The 21,048-nt window shown below is 36.3% G+C and overlaps 1 protein-coding gene across 3 annotated transcripts in view; it reads left to right on the top strand.

Annotated features, from left to right (window-relative positions):
- Nucleotides 1–386: 386 nt before the first annotated feature.
- ADAM28 (ADAM metallopeptidase domain 28) overlaps nucleotides 387–21,048 on the top strand; it is a 94,559-nt gene continuing 73,897 nt past the window's right edge. For all 3 annotated transcript variants that reach the window (XM_074195293.1, XM_074195291.1, XM_074195288.1), the window contains exons 1-2: nucleotides 387–606; nucleotides 20,722–20,834. In XM_074195293.1, coding sequence (XP_074051394.1) covers nucleotides 555–606; nucleotides 20,722–20,834 — 165 coding nt within the window. In that variant the 5' untranslated portion in view covers nucleotides 387–554. The remainder of the gene's footprint in view (nucleotides 607–20,721; nucleotides 20,835–21,048) is intronic.

The raw sequence follows: 21,048 nt of genomic DNA, 5'->3' as shown, positions 1-21,048 counted from the left end.
CCTGAGACATGAAGGAAGCCAAGGAAACCACTAGGTGGAGATAAGGAGGGAGAGACAGCATTTCCAGCCTATAGGACTGGCAGAGAAATCAATAAATCAATCCATCATTTTTAGAGTTTGCCAATTTCTGGGGTATATATACTCAATGAAAATTTCCTTTCCCTCCTCTCCCCTCCTGGTCCCTCTCCCTTTCCCTTCCCAAATGCTGGCAGCTTCCTTTACATTGTCTGCCACTCTTCACTTTCAAGAAGACAAAGGTGGGGGCCGGTAATTGGAGAAGCAGTGAGCCATGAGGCCTTCCGCCTGCAGGGCCACTGTGGCTTCTCTGTGCCAGGACCGGGCTGGAAGGTTGTGCAACACCTTGAGTAAACACTTCCTCATGTAGGGGCAGGAGCAGGCAGAGTCGGAGCTTCTCTTCCCTCTCAGGCTGGAGACCCATGGGAGCAGCCCCAGCTGGGCCCTGGGGAGCTGAGCTGAGCTGAGCTAAGCCAAGCCAAGCCAAGCCAAGCCAAGCGGAGCCAAACCAAGCAGGTTGGACTGGGCAGCCCAGCAGCATGCGCCTCGGGCTACTACTGGCCACAGTCGGGATCCTTGCTCAAGTGCCAGGTAAGTTCATTGCTAGGTTCTGGAACCCTTGGGAGTAGCTGACCAGCATTTTTCTCCTCCCAGAACCTTTTCTTCCTATCCTTAGGATCTCTATCAAGAGCTCTAGAAAGCTTTAGAGGCTGTCTAGTCCTTCATTTTGCAAAAGAGAAAACTGAGGCACAGAGAGGACAAGCAACTACTTCAAAGTCAGATGGGCAGTCTGTGTTTGAGGTAGAATTTGAATCTATTGCCCTATTCACTACATCATACTACCTTGGTGTTCAAAGTATCTGCTTTTTAAAAGACACTGATTCTGGCTATCATGAATCACAATATCATCCAAACTGAAAGGACCGCTTAGTTAGGAGTCAAAAGAATCCTTTCTAAAATTCATGCAACAAATGATCACCAGGACCACCCTGTCATCTATCAAAATGGGCGATGCCACTGCCACTGAGGGGTCAACCTGAGTGGTTAAGTCACAAGACTGGAGGGGGAAGGGATCTCCCAGTTGATCTAGCCCCAGCCATACCCGACCTGAGAATCCCCTCTAACACTCTCAGGAACTGAACCCATTGCCAGATCTGAAGACCTCCAGGGAGCAGGGAGTGAGGACTTTCTAAGATTAGGTCTTAGAGGTTTAATCAGAGCATCTCAGCTTAATTGAAGACCCTCAGTGGCAGAACATGTATGTGTTCAGGGATCTTTACTACAATGCCCTAGGCCATTGGTGATCCATTCAATCTTTTACTGAAGACCTGCAATGAGGATATGTTCCAAACTACTTCATCTCTTCAGCGGCATGTGAGCGTTCAGGACAGATCTATCCCTGTAATGCTTGGGTTGGACATCTCACAGACCTGGAAGATACCTGTGAGGACAATAGATGGTGTGTTGTTTTACAGGGCTGACCGAATTATAATTTAGGGGAATAGAGCAGTACACTTTAGACCAGTGAGATCTGGATGCATCTCTGGCCACTGGTAATTGCTAGCTCTTTGAAGATGGGTAAGTCACTTAGCCTCTGTTTCCTCAATTGTAGAAAGCAGACATAAATTCCTTATAATCCATCACCTACAAAAACAGCCCTGTTTCATCATTATTGATATATAACTACACTTCTTAGAAATCACAGGCAAAAACGGGGGGCTAAGAATATTTAAAGAAAAGGAAGCAGTGCATTTGTTGGAAAAGTAAATGTTCCTTATATTTGGGATCATAGGTTTCAAGCTGGAAGAACCTCAAGTAATTGAGATGACAGCTCCCTCCAAAATTTCAAAGTTCAAATATTATTTTGCTACTCACTATGTGTCCTTAAAGTAAATATTTCACTTAGTCCATTTCTTCTTCTGAAATGCAGTGAATTACTGGACAACCTTCAATGTTCCTCTAGATTCTGGGAGTGATCAGGTTAAAATATTTCACATTTATAAAATGTTGAGGCAACATTTTATTATTGAGACATTTTTATTATTTTTTCTTTTATTAATACGAATGTTTTACTAAAATGAAATGGATAATTGATCTGCCTCAAATTTGAAAAATTTAAGATATAGCAGAGCAGTGTTCTGCTCACCTATGTGTGTATCATCATCCTCTGTTTATCTATTGACGGATAGGGATTGTAGCTGAGATTTCATATGGGTAGGAAATTCCCAAAGGCAGAAAATGCATCCACCAGTATAGGTGGTATCTTCTGCTGTACTTTTTGTCCTTGGGAGTCGCCCTGGGGATCCTGATAGATCTTAACATCAACACTGACTTCCTTTCTACTATCCTATTCTCTTTCTCTTGGAATGGCTATCTCAGTGAAAGACCATCTAGTAACTATCTCATTGATCGAAGACCATCTAGTCAAAAACACTTGTATCCCAGATCTCTCATGGCCCATGCTGGCTAGGTGATGAGATCAATGCACTTCACTGAGTGCCCCAGCAACTCCCTAAGACCAAAATTTAGAGTTTAAGCTTTACCTTCCCCAGAAAAAAATGGTGGCCATGTCAGAAATTTCCTTCACCTGCTAAGGCATTGAATTTACCAGAATGGTGACCCATCACTCCTCAAAAAAATCCAGGCCCCATTGATTCCCAAAGCCACTCATTCCACCTTCAGATAGCTCTCATTATTAGGGCTTGTCCCCCTCTGATTTCAAGTCCAGATCTCTTTACAATTTATATCTTTGCCCCTAAAATCTACATTTCTAGATGGTTTTCCAAATGCCTTTCTCACAGTTCCGTGAGGCAGATGGGGATGAACCTATATGTCCAGTTTAAAGATGTAGAAACTGAGGCTCAGAGACTTTATAAGATTTTCCCATAGTTTCACAGATCATAACTAACAGTCCCAGCTTTTTGAATTTGAGCTTCTGGCTAAAGTTGATTATATTCCCTTGATAGAGCCTTTGGCAATAGTGGCATTCCATTGGCTTCCCGATCTATTCCCACATTTATCCCAATTTTAGGCCTTTTCCCCCTCACAGAACAGAGGTAATTCTCCTTGTTCCAACTTTAAAACATCAAAATGAGAAAACTTGTGAATGCTCAAATGAGAGTCTATGGGGTGTAGGGGTTGCTGAGATGAGAAGCAATGACATTTGGCCTCCAGTCTCTGAGTCACTTGCCTGTTTACTACCTGAAGGACCTGGGGTGGGTCACTTAAGCTTGCAGGACTGCTGTTGTTGCTCAGTTTTTCAGTCATGTCCAACTTTTTCATGAATCTTCTGGAAAAAGATATTAGAATGCTTTTTTTATTTCCTTCTCCAGTGTGTCCCCATTTTACAGATGAAAGAAATAGGAAAAAGTTCATACAGCTATTAAAAGTCAAAAATCAGATTTGAATTCAGATAGTCCTGAATATATCCACTGTAGCAACTCACTAGCCTTCAATGTTCCTAGTTAACTCTCTAAAGTCATACCATACATGTTGCCGATCTGCACCAGTGAGAGCAATTTCTGTACTGAGCATCCCCTATCCCAATTCAATGATAGGCCTAGCCCCTACTCACTAAAAAAAGGTAAATAAAAGGATCTATGGAAGTTTTATGCACATTGGGCAAATTTATTCTGAATCCATTTTCTCCTCCCATATACTTTGAATAGGGAAAAATCAGTCCAGATGTTTGGAAAGTACTTTGCATTCCTCAGAGAGATGGAAGGGCCGTTGGGATTTCATTATAGGAAAAGATACAAACAAACATTCACGATGCTGAGAGAGAGAGAGAGAGAGAGAGAGAGAGAGAGAGAACAGTAGAGACACAGAGACAGAGTCACAGAGAGACAGGGAGGGAATGATAAAATATAGAGAAACAGAGAGATAGATGAAGACAAATAGAGATGATGAAGAGAAGCAGAGAGAAAAAGAAGTTGAGAGATTACAGAGATAGAGGGCCAAGTGAAGATGGAGAAGGAAAGACTGAAGGGAAGAGAGAGAAGGAAAGGGCCGAAGGAGAGAGTAAAAGAAGGATAAATGACAAGGACGAAAGGGGAAAAAGGAGTTGGAGAGAAGAGAGACGTTAGAAATGGGTGGAAGAAACGAGGAAGACATAGTGAGAGATGGAATGAAAGACAAATGTATTCACTATATCCTAGAATGATGGATCCACCAATGCCAAATCAACAATCATTTGATAGCCATTAGAATGAAGATTATCAGGACAGCTAGGTGGCACAGTGGATAGAGCACCAGCCCTGGAGTCAGGAGGAGGACCTGAGTTCAAATCTGACCTCAGACACTTAATAATGACCTAGATATGTGGCCTTGGCCAAGCCACTTAACCCTATTGTCTTGCAAAAACTAAAAACTAAAAAAGAAAGAATGAAGATTATTTGTCTTTAAATCCCTAATGCTTAGGACAGAGCCTAACATATAGTAGGTGCTTAAAAAATGTTTATTTCTGATCCTGTATTTTTCATCCCAATCAATCAATAACTTCTCTATTTCTCTCGAGTAAAATTATTCTCATGTCAACAAGGTTGAAAAAATTGATGTTCCCTGATATGAAATTCTTGCAATGTCTCTGCTTTCATGTTATATAATGACTCAATGTCTCACAGAGTTTCCTGAGGCTCAAAAAGATGAAGTCATTTTTCCCTGGTTCCATAGCTAATAAGTGTGAGAAGCAGAATCTGATCTCAGGTCTTTTTGGTGCCTAGTCCAACTTTCTGTCCATAATGTATTTTTGATGTCTAGTTAGAAACCTCCAGGAGACCTAGTGGAGAACATCAGTCTTAGGAAGACCTGAGTAAAAATCCTGCCTCAGATACTTCCTAGTTGTGTGACTCTATCCTAGTCTCTTAGTCTCTCAGCCTCAGTTTCCCTATCTGTAAAATGGGGAACATATTAGTACTTACCATACAGGATTTTTGTGAGAATCAAATGAACTAATTTATGACTTCTAACTTTCTGTCTTTTGATTTTTCCCTCTCATACTGTCTCTGTTTCTCTTTCAAATGCTATATAATAAAGTGTTTTATATATATATATATATATATAAGTGATTATATAATTATTTATTATCATTTTACTATTTCTTCCAATCAAATGGACAAGTATACAAAACAAAGATGACTCCCAATAATAAAACATTTTCAGTTTATAAAGCATAATATGATGCTCTGAGTTGAGGAGGGCAGTGTGGGTATGTTCTCCATTTTTTTTTGTTTTTGCAAGGCAATGGCAGTAAGTGACTTGCCCAAGGTCACACAACTAGGTAATTTAAAAAAAATGAAGGTCAGATTTGAGCTCAGATCCTTCTGACTCCAGGGCCAGTGCTCTATCCATTGGGCTACCTAGCTGTTCCATTTTCCCCAATTTTTTTTCAAGGAAGAATCAGAGACTCTAAGAGATATAACAATTTGCTCCAGATCACAGTTCCAGAAAGTGGTTACTATGGAAGCCTCAGGTATCCAATCATCCTGAACTTCCAGCAGAGAAGAAAAAAAAATTCATTTGCAAAATAAATAAATGGTTTGCTTCACTTGTTTCTTCCCAAAGCAATACTAGAAATCCCTGAGTTACTTCCAAAGATATCAAGTTGAAAGAGCAATTGAATGATGCAGAGGACATAAACCATCAAACAGTCCATCTTAGAACTGGAGAGACAAAATGGAAAAGGCATCTGTTGCCTTTGAGGAGAATATAGTCTAATGGGCAAGACAACAAGCAAAGAAGGATATGAAAACTAATGTGTCCAGGAGAAACGAGGAATGATCAATGGAGAAGAGGTCCTAGAATTAATAATGGCTAGGGAATGAAGATGGTAGGGTTTTAAATGGGATTTGAATGAAGTCATGGAGGCAGGTTGTACACATGATGAATGAGAACATTCCAGGCAGGAAAGATGCCTGAAGTTGGTAGATGGAGTTGGTAGATGGAGAACAGCCAAGAAGGCAGTGCCCCTTGAAGTGCATGTTCAAGAATAAAAAGATAAGCACAAATGTAATGTGAAGGTTTGTAAATAGCTTGGAAAACCAAAGAGAGGATTTTGTGCTTAATACTGACAGTGAAAAGAAATCTCTAGAGTTTATTGTGATTATTTTTGCTCTTTAGAAAAATCACTTTAATCATTTAATAGAAGAGAGACGGGAGGCAGGAGAGACTTGAGTCAGGCAGACCAACTTTTGTTAGCTCAAGTATAAGGACATGAAGACGTTCACTAGCATGGTGATTGGATATAATAAGAGGAGGGGATGTAAAAACAAAACAGAGGAGTCCATGCCCTTGATGAGTTTACATTCTCTTAAGAAGAAGGATTATTTTTATCTTCTCTAGCTCCTCAGTTGAGGAATTTGGACACATGTCAAATGGAGCACATTAATTTTGAACTGAGACATGGGGTCTTAGAATCATTGATCCTAGTTTCAGAACAGAAAGATAATTCAGTGTCATCTGATCTAACGCCTTATTTCACAAATGAGAACACTGAGGCACAGTGTGTCGAAGTGATTACCCCTAGCTCATTCAATGAGTAAGGATGAGTTCTGGATTTAAGCTCAGGTCATCTGACTCCAAGTTGTAGGTTATTTGTGTCTGAATAATCCTGCTTCTCATGTGCAAACATGAGTAATTTTATCCACAAAACCTCTTTCTGGGGAATTAAATCTAGAAATGGCTTCACTAGAAATAAACTCGAAACATTTTCTAAAACAGTGGAATGTCAAAAAAGGTAACTCAGCATCATCAATAGAAGACTGGTCTTGGGGACAGAAAACCCCAGACTCAAATCTTTCCACTGACATCAATAATCTGTGCATGTTTCCTAATCTCCCAGAGAAACTCTTCAGACTAGAAACTAACCTGGATAAATGAAGAGAATCCCCACACAGGAAGGTCCCCATAATGATGAAATCATGGGTTAGTATTATTAAGTAAAGCTCACCAACTAAATATTTCACCCACCTGGTTGGTCTCTGCCTTGCTTTCTCCAATGTATACCCAACAAATATGAGTTCTGTGGGAAATTCTGGAGGGTGAGAAAGCAAGAATTAAAATGAATTAGGGGACAAGTATTATGTTACACACTGGATTTGTATAATCCCAGGATGGCAGTTACTTGTGTTTGTTCTGCCTGCTTCAAAATAATTAACTTCAATTTATTCAGCTGGGAAGAAGCTAAACTGTCATCTAGCATAAGGAGGCAGGAGCAAAACAATATTTAAGGGTGTGGGGAGGAGAACCAATGGAAATCGACACCAATTGTCTGCAATCCAAAGTCCTTTCCTGAGATCCAAAAAGTTGAATGTCTTTGAAGAGGAAATTCAATCTGGTTTGTTTGCAAAAAATGTGGTTTAATAAGAAAATCAGGTTGCTTTCCAGTCCTTGAGAAAGATGACTTGTCAAAGACTAAAAGAACAAATTCATCTTTTCTCATTGTACTGACCTAGACCTAGTGTCAGGAAGACTGAATCCAGTCTTATTAAAATGTGCAATTTATATGATTCTGGGAATCATGAAATTTTGCTGAACCTGTTTCCCCATTTGTAAAAGGAAGGGTAATTCTAGCATCTCCTTCTTCAGGGCTTTGTGAGAATTGGATGAGATAATTGATTGAAAACATTTTGAACATCTTCATGCGCTGTAAGATTCCTTTATTAGTAGCTTCTTTGACCTTGACCAATTCTATGAGTGTATGCTAGAGAGGAAAGGACACTAGTTTCAGAGAGGGAAACAGAGTGGGTTCACCTCCTACCTGTGATATCTACAAATTTGATGACTGTGAAAAAACTTTTAATCCTCAGTTTCCCTTTCATTAAAAGGGGAAAATGACAACTCCAGTAATTGTTCTATCATTTGGTTATTATGTATTTCCAATGAGATAAAAAATGAAAAGCGTTTTGTAAACCTGAGAGTTTTTATATCTATCAAAGCATCATAGATCTAGGGCTTGAAGGAATCTCAATCCTGAGAGACTGCCTAGTTTCAAACCATCACAGATGTGGACACGGAGGTTTGGGAAGCTTAAGGATTTGCCCAGGATCACACAGCTAGTAAATGACAGACTTGAGAATTGAATTTGTTATGTGATTTGAGAAGCAGGGTAGTAAAGTGGCTAGAGCCCTGGTTTGGTGTAAAAAGATTTGAATTTGAATCTTGCATCTGACACTTACTAGTTGTTTCATCCTGGATAAGTAAATCTCTCTAGAACTCATTTTCTTTACCTGCTAAAAGAATTGGTTGGATTGAATCACCTCACCTCTCTAAATTGTTAAACCTATGAGTTCCAATGAAGCACATTTCCCAATGCACCATGTTCCCTTTAATCACTAATATCATTCATATTTGCCCCAAGTGCTCACACTGGAGTTTTATGCAGCAGAATTAGAAAAGTTACCATGGAGGAAACATTTGCTGACCCTCCCACAGTCAGAAAAATCTCATTAACTGGACTGGCCACATTCCAGCCACATTGATGATTCAGTGTCTTAGGGAATTCAGTGCCAGGCTCCAATTTTACAAAGTCCTATTCAAATCTCTGGATCTGAGTGGGAGATCCTATTATTAAATTGTTGAACTCCATGGTTACCAAAATCTCTTCCTGCTCACCCAGCCAAAAGATGTGGTTTATTCACTCTCTGGAAGACAATGTAGTGAAATGGAAAGACCACTGGTTCAAATTCCACCTTTGACCACTTCTATTAAACCTCTTGAACCTCTATGACTTCACCTGCAAGATGAGGGAGTTAATTTAGATGGCTTCTGAGATTCCTTTAAGGTAAAGATCTAAAAATAACATCTGAATGCTTAGTTCAATGAAAATAGTGGCATGCCTTCTTTGCCTATCTGAAACAACATGAAGGTTTTCTTTTCCTCTCTAGTAGGGTTTTGGTTCGACTATGCCCATGTGTAGCATGAATAGGGACATCATTTCCTCTCTCTGCCTGCTACATCTTATATCTTACTTTTCCATAATTTTATTTGGGAACATTCTGTCCCCTTACCACCCAGATGTCACTGAATACCCCAAGAGCCCAGGTATGAGGAATACTTCTTCCCCACCCTTGCCCTTAACCCTACCCTTGTTACAATGGGTACTAAAAGCAAGTTGTGAGGTCCAGGTCTGATAAAATTCTTCCCTTCCTACTTCAGTTCCCAAAGCCAGCTTCTCAGCAGCTGGTAGATGTCCTTTCCTGTTTTACGTTGATCCCTCTCTGAACCCCTGTAAGAGATAACCCAGAAACCCTGCTGCCCTCTGACTCTCAGACAACTACCCTCTTCTCAACAATTAATGTTAAGGGACATGATCACTTGTACTGTAGATAAGCAATCAACAATTACTCTTTCTGTAACTAATCTATTCTACTGATTCCAAACTCTGTATCTTAGCCAGTACCAAAGAGTTTTGATGACTGATGCTTTATAATATAATTATAGATCTGGTATGGCTAGGCTGCCTTCCTCTACATTTTTTTATTATTAATTTCTTTGATATTTTGGCCTTTTGTTTTTCATATGAATTTTGTTAGTTTTTCTAGCTCATTAAAATAATGTGGTAGTTTAATATGGAACTGAATTAATAATTTGATTTAGGTAGAATTGTCATCTTTATTATATTAATTTGATCTAAACATGAGGAATAGACTTTTGTCCATTTATTGAGATCTGATTTTATTGGTGTGAAAAATGTTTTCATATAGTTTCTGGGTCTGTCTTGACAGATTACCAAATATTTTATGTTGTCTATAGTTGTTTTAAATGGATTTTCTCTTTCTAATTCTTGCTGCTAATGCTGGTGATTTTTGTGGATTTATTTTATATCCTGCAATTTTGCTAAATTTGTTACTTAAAATTATTTAAGTATACCATCATATCATCTGCAAAGAGTGAAATTTGCTTACTTGTTGCCTATTCTAATTCATTCAATCTCTTTTTCTTCTATTATCGCTAAAGCTAACATTTCTTTCTTTCTTTTTTTTTTTTTTTTTGCAAGGCAGTGGGGGTTACATGGCTTGCCCAAGGCCACACAACTAGGTAATTATTAAGTGTCTGAGGCTGGATTTGAACTCAGGTATTCTTGACTCCAGGGCCAGTGCTCTATCCACTGCGCCACCTAGCCATGCTGACATTTCTAATAAAATACTAAATAATAGTGGTGATAATAGGCATTTTTGTTTCACCCAGATCTTATTGGGAATGCTTTTAACCTCCTTAACTTTATAGCTTGTTGATTATTTTGGATTGATACTGTTTATTGTTTTAAGGAAAACTCTATTTATTTCTTTTTTTTAGGAATAAGTACTTATTTTTGTCAAAATCTTTTTCAGTCATATGGAAATAATATGATTTCTATTAGTTAATGATATGGTCAATTATGCTGATAGCTTTCCTAATATTGAACCAAGCTTGATTTTCTGATATAAATTCTATCTGATAATACTGTACCATAATACTAGTAGCTTTCTGATATCACTTTGCTAAAATTTTATTTAAAATTTTTGCATTAATATTCATTAGGATAATTTGGTCTATAAATTATTTTCTCTGTTTTGACTCTTCCTGGTTTGAGTACCAGCACTATGTTGATGAAATAGAAGGAATTTGACAACACTCTTTCCTCAGTTTTCTTCAAGCAATTTAAATAAATTTCGAATTAAATGTTCTGTAATGTTTGGTAGAAGTCATTTGTGAGAAATAAAATCAATGTAATAGAGATTAAAAGTAATGCATTTAATTAGTAAACATATTTTGCAAGTAGTATTTCTGATAAAAAGACTCATTTCTAAACTTTGTAGAGAACTCAGTCAAATTTATCAGAAAACAAGTCATTTCCCAATTGATGAATTGGGGATATAGAATATTGAAAGGCAATTCTCAGATGAAGAATTTAAAGCAATCTAGGGTCATTTGAAAAACTGTTCTAAATCATTGTTGATTAGGCAAATGTAGATTAAAACAAATTTGAAGTACACCTCACACTTATCAGATTAGCCAATATGCCTAAAAAAGGAAAAAAAGATCGATCTTTCCTTAGTCCTTCCTTACACTTGATTTTGATTGCGATATTATCTAAAATTAAGATATTTAATATATTTTCCTTTCTGCATTTGATTGTAAAATTTCTTGCCAATACATGGTCAATTTTTGTGCAGGTGTCATGTAATGATGAGAAAAAGTTCTATTTCTTTTTATCCCCACTCATTTTTCTCCGTGGCTGTGTCATATCTAACTTTTCTAAGATATGATTCACTTCCTTAACTTCCTTCTTATATATTTTGTGATTAGGTTTATCTAATTATGAGACAGGGAAATTGAGGTATCCTACCAGTATAGCTTTTCTATCTTGCCTTACTGTAACTTATATAGCTTTTTTTCTAAAAATATGGATGCATATATATTCAGTATTGAAATTACTCCATTGTCTATGGTTCTTTTTATATTCTGTCCTTAATCTCTTTTAATGAAAGTTTTTGGTTCTTTTGCTTTTTCTGAGATAAGGATTGCTAACCCAATTTTTTTTCATTTCAGTCGAAGCATAATATATTCTACTCTAGTCTTTTACTCTTTGTGTATCTCTTTGCTTCAAAGGTGTTTCTTGTAAGCAATATCTTGTAGGATTCCTGTTTTTAATCCACTTTGCTCTCTGCTTACATTATATGGGAGAATTCATGTCATCCACATTTACAGTTAAAATTGTTAACTCTTCATTACCCTCCATTCTATTTCCTCTCCATTTATTTCTCCTTTCACCCAATCTCTCCTCACCAGTGTTTTGTTTCTAATTCACCCCTCAATCTTTTCCCCCTTCTTTAAGCCCCTATTTTCGTTTTTCTCCTTTCCGTTTTTACTTTTAACTTCCTTTTCTTCTTTCTATAAATTCCTCCTCCCCCCTTTCCCATGCTAATGCATTAAGTGTAAAATTAATTTCTAAACTTAAATGAGTTCTGTTACTCCCTTTTTGATCCAAATTCAATGAAATTAAGATTCAAACAATTCTCACCCCTCCCTTCTTTTCTTTTACTGCAATAGTTTCTTTGTGCTTCTTTATGTGATATTATTTACCCAACTTTACCTAACTTTCCTCCCATCCCAGTACAATCTCTTTTTTTAAAAAAACAATTATATCGATATTGAGCATATTTTGAGAGAAAAATCAGATCCAAATGGAAGAAAGCAAAATTAGAGTAAAAAATACATAAGACAACTTTTAAAGATTAAAGATAAGAAATGTTAGTCTTCATTCAAACTCCATAGCTTCTTCTCTGGATATGGAAACTATTTTCCATCACAAGTCTTTTAAAATTGACTTTGATTATTGTGCTGCTGAAATGAACAAGTCCATCATGAATGATCATAATCCCATGTTGTTAAGGTATAAAATGTCCTTTTGGTTCTGCTCATTTCACTCAGCATCAATTCATTCAAGTCTTTCTAGGCTTTTCTGAAATCCTGTCCCTCACACTTTCTTATAGAATAATAGTGATCTATCATGAAAATATTTACCACAAATTGTTTAGCCATTCTCCAATTGATGGGTGCCCCTCTATTTCCAATTCTTTGCCACTACAAAAAGAACTGCTATGAATATTTTTAATCTTTTCCATGATCTCTTCAGGATACAGACCCATTAGTGGTATTGTTGGATTGAAGGGTATGCCCATTTTATTGCCCTTTGGGCAAAATTCTAAATTTCTCTTCAGGCAGGTTGGATCAGTTCCACAACTCCACAAAAAAATGCATTAGTATCCCAGGTTTCCCATATCCCTTCCACCATTGATCATTTTGATCATTTTCTTTACTACTCATGTTGATCAATCTGATAGTTGTGGACTGGTACCTCAGAGATGTTTTAATTATCATTTCTTTAATCAATAATGATTTGGAGCAAATTTTCTTATGATTGTAGAGAGATAGCTTTAATTTCTTTATCTGAGAATTACTTTTCCGTATCCTTTGATCATTTATCAATTGCAGAATGACTTGTGTTTTTAATAAATTTGACTCAAATTTGACTATGTATTTTAGAAATGAGTCATTTGTCAGAATTACTAGCTGCATAAATTGTTTCCCAACTTACTACATTCCCTTTAATCTTAGTTACAATGGTTTTGTTTGTATAATACCTTTTAAATTTAATGTTATCACAATTATCCAGTTTGTTTTGTATAATATTCTCTATCTCTTCTTTGGTCATAAACTTATCCCCTTTCTGTAGATCTATAATTGGCTTATAATATTACCTTCTGTGTCTAAATCCCGCACCCATTTTGACATTATCTTGGTGAAAGGTGTGAGATGTTGATCTAAGCCTAGTTTCTGCCATATTATTTTCCAGTTTTACCAGCAGTTTTTATCCCAGAAGCTGGAATCTTTGAGTGTATCAAGCAGTACATTACTTTAATCATTTATTGCTGTCTGTTTTGCACCTAATCTATTCCCCTGATCCCAAGCTCTGTTTCTTAGCCAGTACCAAATAAGTTTTTTTTTTGTTTTACAAGGCAATGGGGTTAAGTGACTTGCTCAAGGTCACACAGCTAGGTAATTATTAAGTGTCTGAGGTCAAATTTGAACTCAAGTCCTCCTGACTCCAGGGTTAGTGCCACCTAGCTGCCCCTAATACCAAACAGTTTTGATGACTGTTGGTTTATAATATAATTTTAGATCTGGCATGGCTAGTTTGCCATCCTTTGCATTTTTTTCAATAATTCCCTTGATATTCTTGATCTTTTGTTCCTCCATATGCCTTTAGTTACTATCTTTTCTAGCTTATTAAAGTAATTTTTTTGGAAGTTTGATTGGTATGGCACTAAATAAGTAATTTAATGTAAGTATAATTCTCATATTTATTATATTAGTATGGTCTATCCATGAAAAATTGACATTTGCCCAGATATTTAAATCTGTGTGAAAAGTATTTTATAGCTGTTTTCATAAAGTTCCCGAGTCTGCCTTGGCAGTATTTATTGTTCTCTCAAGTTATTTTAAATGGGATTTCTCTTTCTATCTCTTGCTGCTGTATCTTGTGAGTAAAATATAGAAATGCTGCAGATTTATATGGGTTTACAATTCCTTTTTATAATGTCATTTAAAAAATCATTTGAACAAAATCAACTTATGTCCAAACCTGCTGTCTAAGTATACTCCCTATAATAAAGATACAATTCTCAAGAGTTATGGGGACTCCCTTGTAGGGATATAAGTATTTAAATCTTTTTAAATAGCATTTTTTTTTTCTTTTCCCCGATTTACCTCTTCATGTATCTCTTAGATCAAATTTTATATGCAGCTGTTTTTAATCAAGAAAATTTGAAAGTCACCTATTTTATTAAATGTCCATCTTTTTTCTTTTTCTCCAGTTTTGCTAATTAGTTAATTCTTGGTTGTAATCCAAGCATTTTTGTCCTCTGGAATATCATTTTCTAGTTCCTTCGATACTTTCATTTTGACATTGCTAAGTCCTATATAATCCTCACTGTAGTATATGAATTGTTTCTTTTTGGCTGTCAAGGATTTTTTTTCCTTGATCTGATAATTCTGGAATTTAGCTATAATATTCCTTGATCTTTTCACTTTGGTATTTCTTTCAGTAGGTGTTTGGTAGATTTTTTTCAGCGACTATTTTACCCTCTGGTTCTAGTATAGCAGGGCAATTTTCCTTGAATTTTTGAAAGATGCTTTCCAAGACCTTTTTTGGATCAAGGCTTCCAGGTAGTCCAAAAATTCTTAAATTATCTATTCTAGATCTACTTTCTGGGTCAGTTGTTTTGACAATGAGGTATTTTACATTTTATTCTATTTCTTTCATTTTTTGATTTTGCCTGATTGATTCTTGATTTCTCATTAAGTCATTAGTCTCCACTTGTCCCAAACTATTCTTCAAGGTATTATTTTCTTCTGTTAGAATTTTGCAAAATAAAAAAAAAATATATTTTTAAGTTAGTTATTTTTTCCAATTGTCTTTTTCCACTTGTATTTCTGAAGGAATTATTTTCTTTTTTAAAATTCCCCAATTATATTTTTAAAGGATTTAATTTTCCACTCAACTTTTGTGCTTTCTTTTGCAAGATGTTGAATCTCTTGCATTTTTTTCACATTTTTTTTCTATTTGACTTCTAAAATCGTTTTTCAGCTCTTCCAAGAAGTCTTTTTGGACTGGAGACAATCCATATTCTACTTTGCAGTTTCATATATCTGATATCTTCCTCTGAGATGGTAATTTGCCTGTCCTTATCTCCAAGGTAACTTTCTATAGTCCCAACTTTTCTCTGACCTTTCTTTTTTTTTAATTTTAATTTTAATTTTTTTTTAGTTTTTGCAAGGCAATGGGGTTAAGTGGCTTGCATCTCTGACCTTTCTTACTCATTCTGAATTTTGTTTTGTAGCTGTCCCAAATTCCTTTTGTTGTGGCAGAGGTTGATCATTTTTTGCATTGAGGACCCTAGAGTCTTGGTCACTGGACTGGGGCCATAGAAGACCAGGAGCTTGCTCACTGTTCTGAGGCCTTCCATGTTGGAGCCCCTTCCGAATTATTGTTGGGGTTGGGCCATCCAGCCTAGTCATGCCAACTGAACAGGGTATCTGACATGTCTATGTTGGAATCCCTCCCAGCTGACCTGCTATGTAAGGGTTCCAGGACTTCAGCTCCAGATCTCTCCTGTGACTGAGAACCTCTGGCTGTCTGTTCTACATCCTGACCAAGCATGCACTGGTTTCAGTTCCCTGTCTCGGACACACTCCCACTCCACCCAAAATTCTTGCTGGAAAATGTTCTACTCTGTTCTATTGCGGGGTTGTGTCTCTTCAGAATCATTTTAGAGACTTGCTTAATCTTTTGTTCTGAGGGAAATTTGGGAGAACTTAAGAAATTCCTGACTTCCCTCTGCCATCTTGAATCTATCCCTCTATATAATATAAAGTCTTGATTCCAATATACGGGAAAGGTCTATGAGAAGGGTCATAGTCATAGTCACAATTATATTATTGTTGTAGTTACTTAGATTTGGAAACAATGAATTGCATTTCAATTTGCTCTAGATGACAGTCAACTTTCATTACAAGATAAAAGCTAAAGCTCAGTTCTCTTTTGAATTGTTTTTGTCCATTTGTCTCTGACAGTTAAATCACTGAGTATTCAGAAATAAATTCTTCAATATTTTGTCTTCTTTCTCATACAATTTCTCTAGCCATGAGCTAAAACATAATCCAGAATGACAGACAATCTGACATCTCTTTATATTAAATTTTCTCTTAAAATATAGTAACAGTGTCTATAGTATCATTGCCGTACTGTCAGGGTCATTGAAGCCGGTGTTACATTTCTCCTTATACCCAACAGTATTTCAGACTCCTGGAAAATCATCTTGGATGAATGAAATCCATATTAACTTAATACACAATAAATATATTATAATGCAAAGCACTAAATAACAAGCTAAGACTAAAAAGCACAAGGCATGACACATGTACACATTAAAACAATGCATGAAAGAAGAAAAATACCACACTAGCAATAAAAATAGTAGTTAAATATAAAATATATGTATAACTCTGTATATACATATCTAAAAGTACCAAGTAACTTTACTTATCATTAAATCATCAATTACATCTTGTTATATGATATACAGAGTAAAGGACTAGACCTGTGATTACATTGGTTTGTGAATCTCTAAGATAAGGAAGCCTCTTCTGGAACTTCTAGTCTTAGAGCCTGGGCTGGAACACAGACATCAAATACAATTTGCAGGGCCACTTAAAGAATCTGGATGAAAGCAGATTAAAATTTGCTTAGGGAATATTTAACAAAATAAATAACAATGCAACAATAGAAGTTAATGTATATATGGCTTTCTAAGTCACATTGGATGGTCCTTGAATCAGGAAGACTCATCTTATGTTCAAATGAAGTCTCAGATACTTACTAGTTGTATGACCCTGGAAAGTTACTTTTAACCTTCTTTTTGTCTTAGTTTTCTAATCTACAAAAAAGAGTTGGAGAAGAAAAGGACAAACTGCTCCAGTAGCTTCAGTAAGAAAACTGCAAATGGTATCATAAAGAGTTGGGCATAACTGAAATTACCAAAAATGTGGTCCACAGAGATCATTAAAATGGGTTAATGGCCCCTATTATTTTGTTGCTTGAATTTGATATTACTTGCCTAAAGTAGTGAGAAGTGATAAATTCCTCATCTAAACTATCCTTTTGATTTAATTCTTAATAACACAATTGGGTCACCTTCTACTATACATTTTTTGATCTGGTTCCTTGAGCATTGACCAAATGCTGATTTTTTTCTCAGATACTTTTATCACATTTGTGATAAAAAAAAAAGCAGTCACTGGGCTTCTTTGATTGCATTTAGATTCAGTTTTGCAGTGAATTGCTGTAGTTCAACTAATGTGAAATCATGTCTATTCTTTTCAAGGTCTAAGGTAGCATCCTTCCCCGACCTCCCCTTCCAAGGTTAATTCCTGGAATTCAGTGGCTTGCACACTGAATTCTGTTAGGGATGTTAGCCTCTCTTGTGTTCAACCAGACCACAGCTATAATTGTATATATTTCCATATCTCCACTTGTTCTAGGTTGGAGTAGTCTTGCACGAGACTTATTTTTATTCTCTTGGTCTTTTGTTTCCTAAAATAAGATGATTCTCTGGCTCCATCTTTCAATGACTTCTCTGAAAACTCCTATCTTGAATCTACATTTCTGGTGTGATTTGCTTCCTATTCTTCTGTTTATATATGGGATGGTGGGATTAGAGATTTAGAGATGGAAAGGATCTTAGAGACAATTGAGTTCAACCGCTTAGGTAGATTATTTAAGCTCATGTCTGCAAGATTAAAGTTATAATATAATATCAAATCCCCAGAAGTCCTTAGAGATCTATTTGTCCAGCATGCTCTCATTTCAGAGAAGGACACTGAGACCCAATTCACCAAATGACTACAGAAAGGAATACCAAAGTGAAGAGATCAAGGAATATTATAGCTAAATTCCAGAATGATCAAATCAAGGAAAAAATCCTTGGCAGACAAAAAAGAAGCAATTCATACAAGTAACTTTCCAGGGTCATACAACTAGACTTGCTACCTTCACCTAATGGAAGAAAAAGTGAAGATACCAGTAGGAAACTGAACCTTTCCTACTGTTCCCAGTTTTCTTTTTGCATTTTATTCCTTTCTAAATTCAGCTGTAATGGCCTGCATGCTGAGCCTCATGCATAATGGACATAACCTCCCATTGTTATGCTTTTGCACTAACTCTCCTCATGACTGGAATTTCCTGTTCACCTATTTCTTTACCTCTTGGTTTCTTTCTCTTCTTTAAAGACCTCACCTCCTATATAAAACTATTCTGATGCTAACTCTGATCCTAACTCTTCCCTTCCATGTTCTCCCGAGTTGCTAGCATTTTCCCCGCTGAGAAGTAGCTCTCTTGTAAGTACTCAGCTATTTACAATCTTATTACTCCCATTCATAGGTCTGTTCCTTAGGACAGAGACTGTTTTTGTCTTTCTTTATATCTTTAGTGCTTGGCACAGTCTGATACATAGCAGATGCTTGATGATTACTCACTGATTTACTTAAACAAGTTCACATGCCTAGTAATTAGCTGAAATACAATTTATAACTACCATTCCCAAGATTTTGCCTTTACATTTTGACAAAATAGTTCCTGAGTGATAGTCAGGACAAAGACCTTCTGCACTTTCCCTCTTTCATCCAGTTATTGCTAATGCTCCAGGGTCTATCAATTTCTTAGAAACTCTGTTAGAGGGAGACACTTTGAACTGACTTGACTGAAATATTGATCTGAATATGTCACTCTTTTTCAAGGAGTTTCTGTGGTTCTTTTTTTCCCCTCTTGAATAAAATATAAACTTCTTTCTATTTGTCTGAGAAAAGTCCTCATCAAGTTTCTCTGTTCTGTCTTTCCTCACTAATTTCACAACACTCCCTTGCCCATCAATTTTATCTTCTGGCCACACCGATGCTTCCTAAAAGGCAGTTAGCATTCCATTGTTCAACTGATGACCTTCATTCAAGTTATCACTTCTATTTTTGGAGACAGAAAACAGACTTTCCTAGACTTTTTTTTAGCTTTTTTTTTGTTATTTAAGGCATTGGGATTAAGTGACTTGCCCAATGTCATACAGCTAGGTGATTATTAAGTGTCTGAGGTCATATTTGAACTCAGGTTCTCCTGACTCAAGGTCTCTATCCACTGTGCCACCTAGCTGTCCCACCTTCCTAGTCTTTTAAGTTTTACCTTTGATACCACTTCTAACACAAAACTTTTCCTGATCCGCCTCAAAGTTTTACTCTTCCCCTTCCCATAAGTACTTTGAATATAAATAAATTACTTGATTTTTGGACACATTCTATATTTACAATAGGTAATAAACTCCTTGAGACAGGTACCACTTTCTATTTAGTCTTTATACTCCCAACAAAAAATAAAAAGGTAGAGGCATTCATCATAGCACTTAAAAAATTATTATTTATTCATGCAGAACTGCAATTTCATTTCTGTAGTGACAGTTTTTCAAGGTAGAAATTCACTTTACCAACGAGGATCAGTACTAGCCATACAGAGCCTTACAGAGTTTTTTAGTTTACCAAAAGGTTAAAAGACTTGCTACCATCAAACCTCCATTATGTGCCAGAGGACAAACATTCATGGGAATCATCCCTTTTCAGTCAATACCATCTCTATCTAATGAGCCAGCTGCTCCTCACATAGGTAACACTTTAAAAAGCTGGTTTAACTGAGAGAAGATTATGCTTTAAATTGAGGAATCTGGTTTATTCATTCATTCATATTATTTCTTCATTTATTTTTGTTAGCAGTTAATCCCCATCCTTCTTCCTCTCCTGCAGTAATACAATTTTATATGAGGAAAATTAGGGCATCACAGGAAGAATGGAATATGAGTTTGAAGTTTTGTATCTTGATTATGACCAAGGCACACAATCTGTGTCTTGTCCAAGGTGGATTAATTAATCTGAATTCAGATTTGCATTCGGGTCTTCCTGACTCCAAGCTAAACAATCTATCCACTATGGTACCCAATTGCCTACCTTTTATACTTGAGATATCCTTACATTGACTTCCATGCATTTATTATTTCATCAATTTTTATTCAATAATTTGCTCTGAATGAAGTCTACAACTTTCTATACTTTCTAGGAAGCACCTTTGTCTCATTTTAGCTCTGGAGAAATCATCATCATCACCAGAGGTAACGTGGTATTTTATGATCAACAATGGTATATTCTATTGACAATCTGCATTTGCTTTGTATTTACTTGGTCTGAATACAGGGTGCTTCCATAAAATAATATAATTTCACTGATACTAGAAATCCTTTCACTTCATCTCTTTATCTCCTTCAAAAATGGCATAATGTATTGAATTGATCTGAATTAAAATCACCTTGGACATGAAATTAGATAAAAACTAAAAGTCCATGTGAGTTCCTGGGTAAAATCTTTTATTTTTCTGCATCACAGTTTCTTCATCTGTAAAATGGGTATAATCTCATTGACAGTACTTTCACTGACTCTACAATGTCATTGAAAGGATTAAATGTACATCAAGTATTAACAAACACGTAGGGTTATAAGAAGACTGACTATTTCAAGGATACAGTGAATTTATGAACTGGAATGTCATTCAATAATCTTCCTTATTATTTTTCCTAGTAAGAGCTGTTGATGAATCCCCGGGAAAAAAGATATTTGATGTCATTTATCCACGAAAACGACATACCTTACATAAGAGAGATGTAGAGGAAAACCAGGGGCCTAAAAAGCAGGTATGGCATTTGAAATATTCAAGGGATATTTCACTGGGTTATACTTTGAAACATATTTGATGATTTAAAATTTTTAGCTTAAAAAGTCTCAAATCAATTACAGACTCCTTGAGAGCAGGGGAGATTTTTGGCCTTTTTTGAATCATGATTTTTTTTCTTTTAGGTTTTGCAAGGCAATAGAGTTAAGTGGCTTGCCCAAGGCCACACAGCTAGG

The sequence above is a fragment of the Macrotis lagotis genome, chromosome 1 (genome assembly GCF_037893015.1).
Source record: "Macrotis lagotis isolate mMagLag1 chromosome 1, bilby.v1.9.chrom.fasta, whole genome shotgun sequence".
Lineage (NCBI taxonomy): Eukaryota > Metazoa > Chordata > Mammalia > Peramelemorphia > Peramelidae > Macrotis > Macrotis lagotis.
This window is presented reverse-complemented; position numbering and strand designations above follow the sequence as displayed.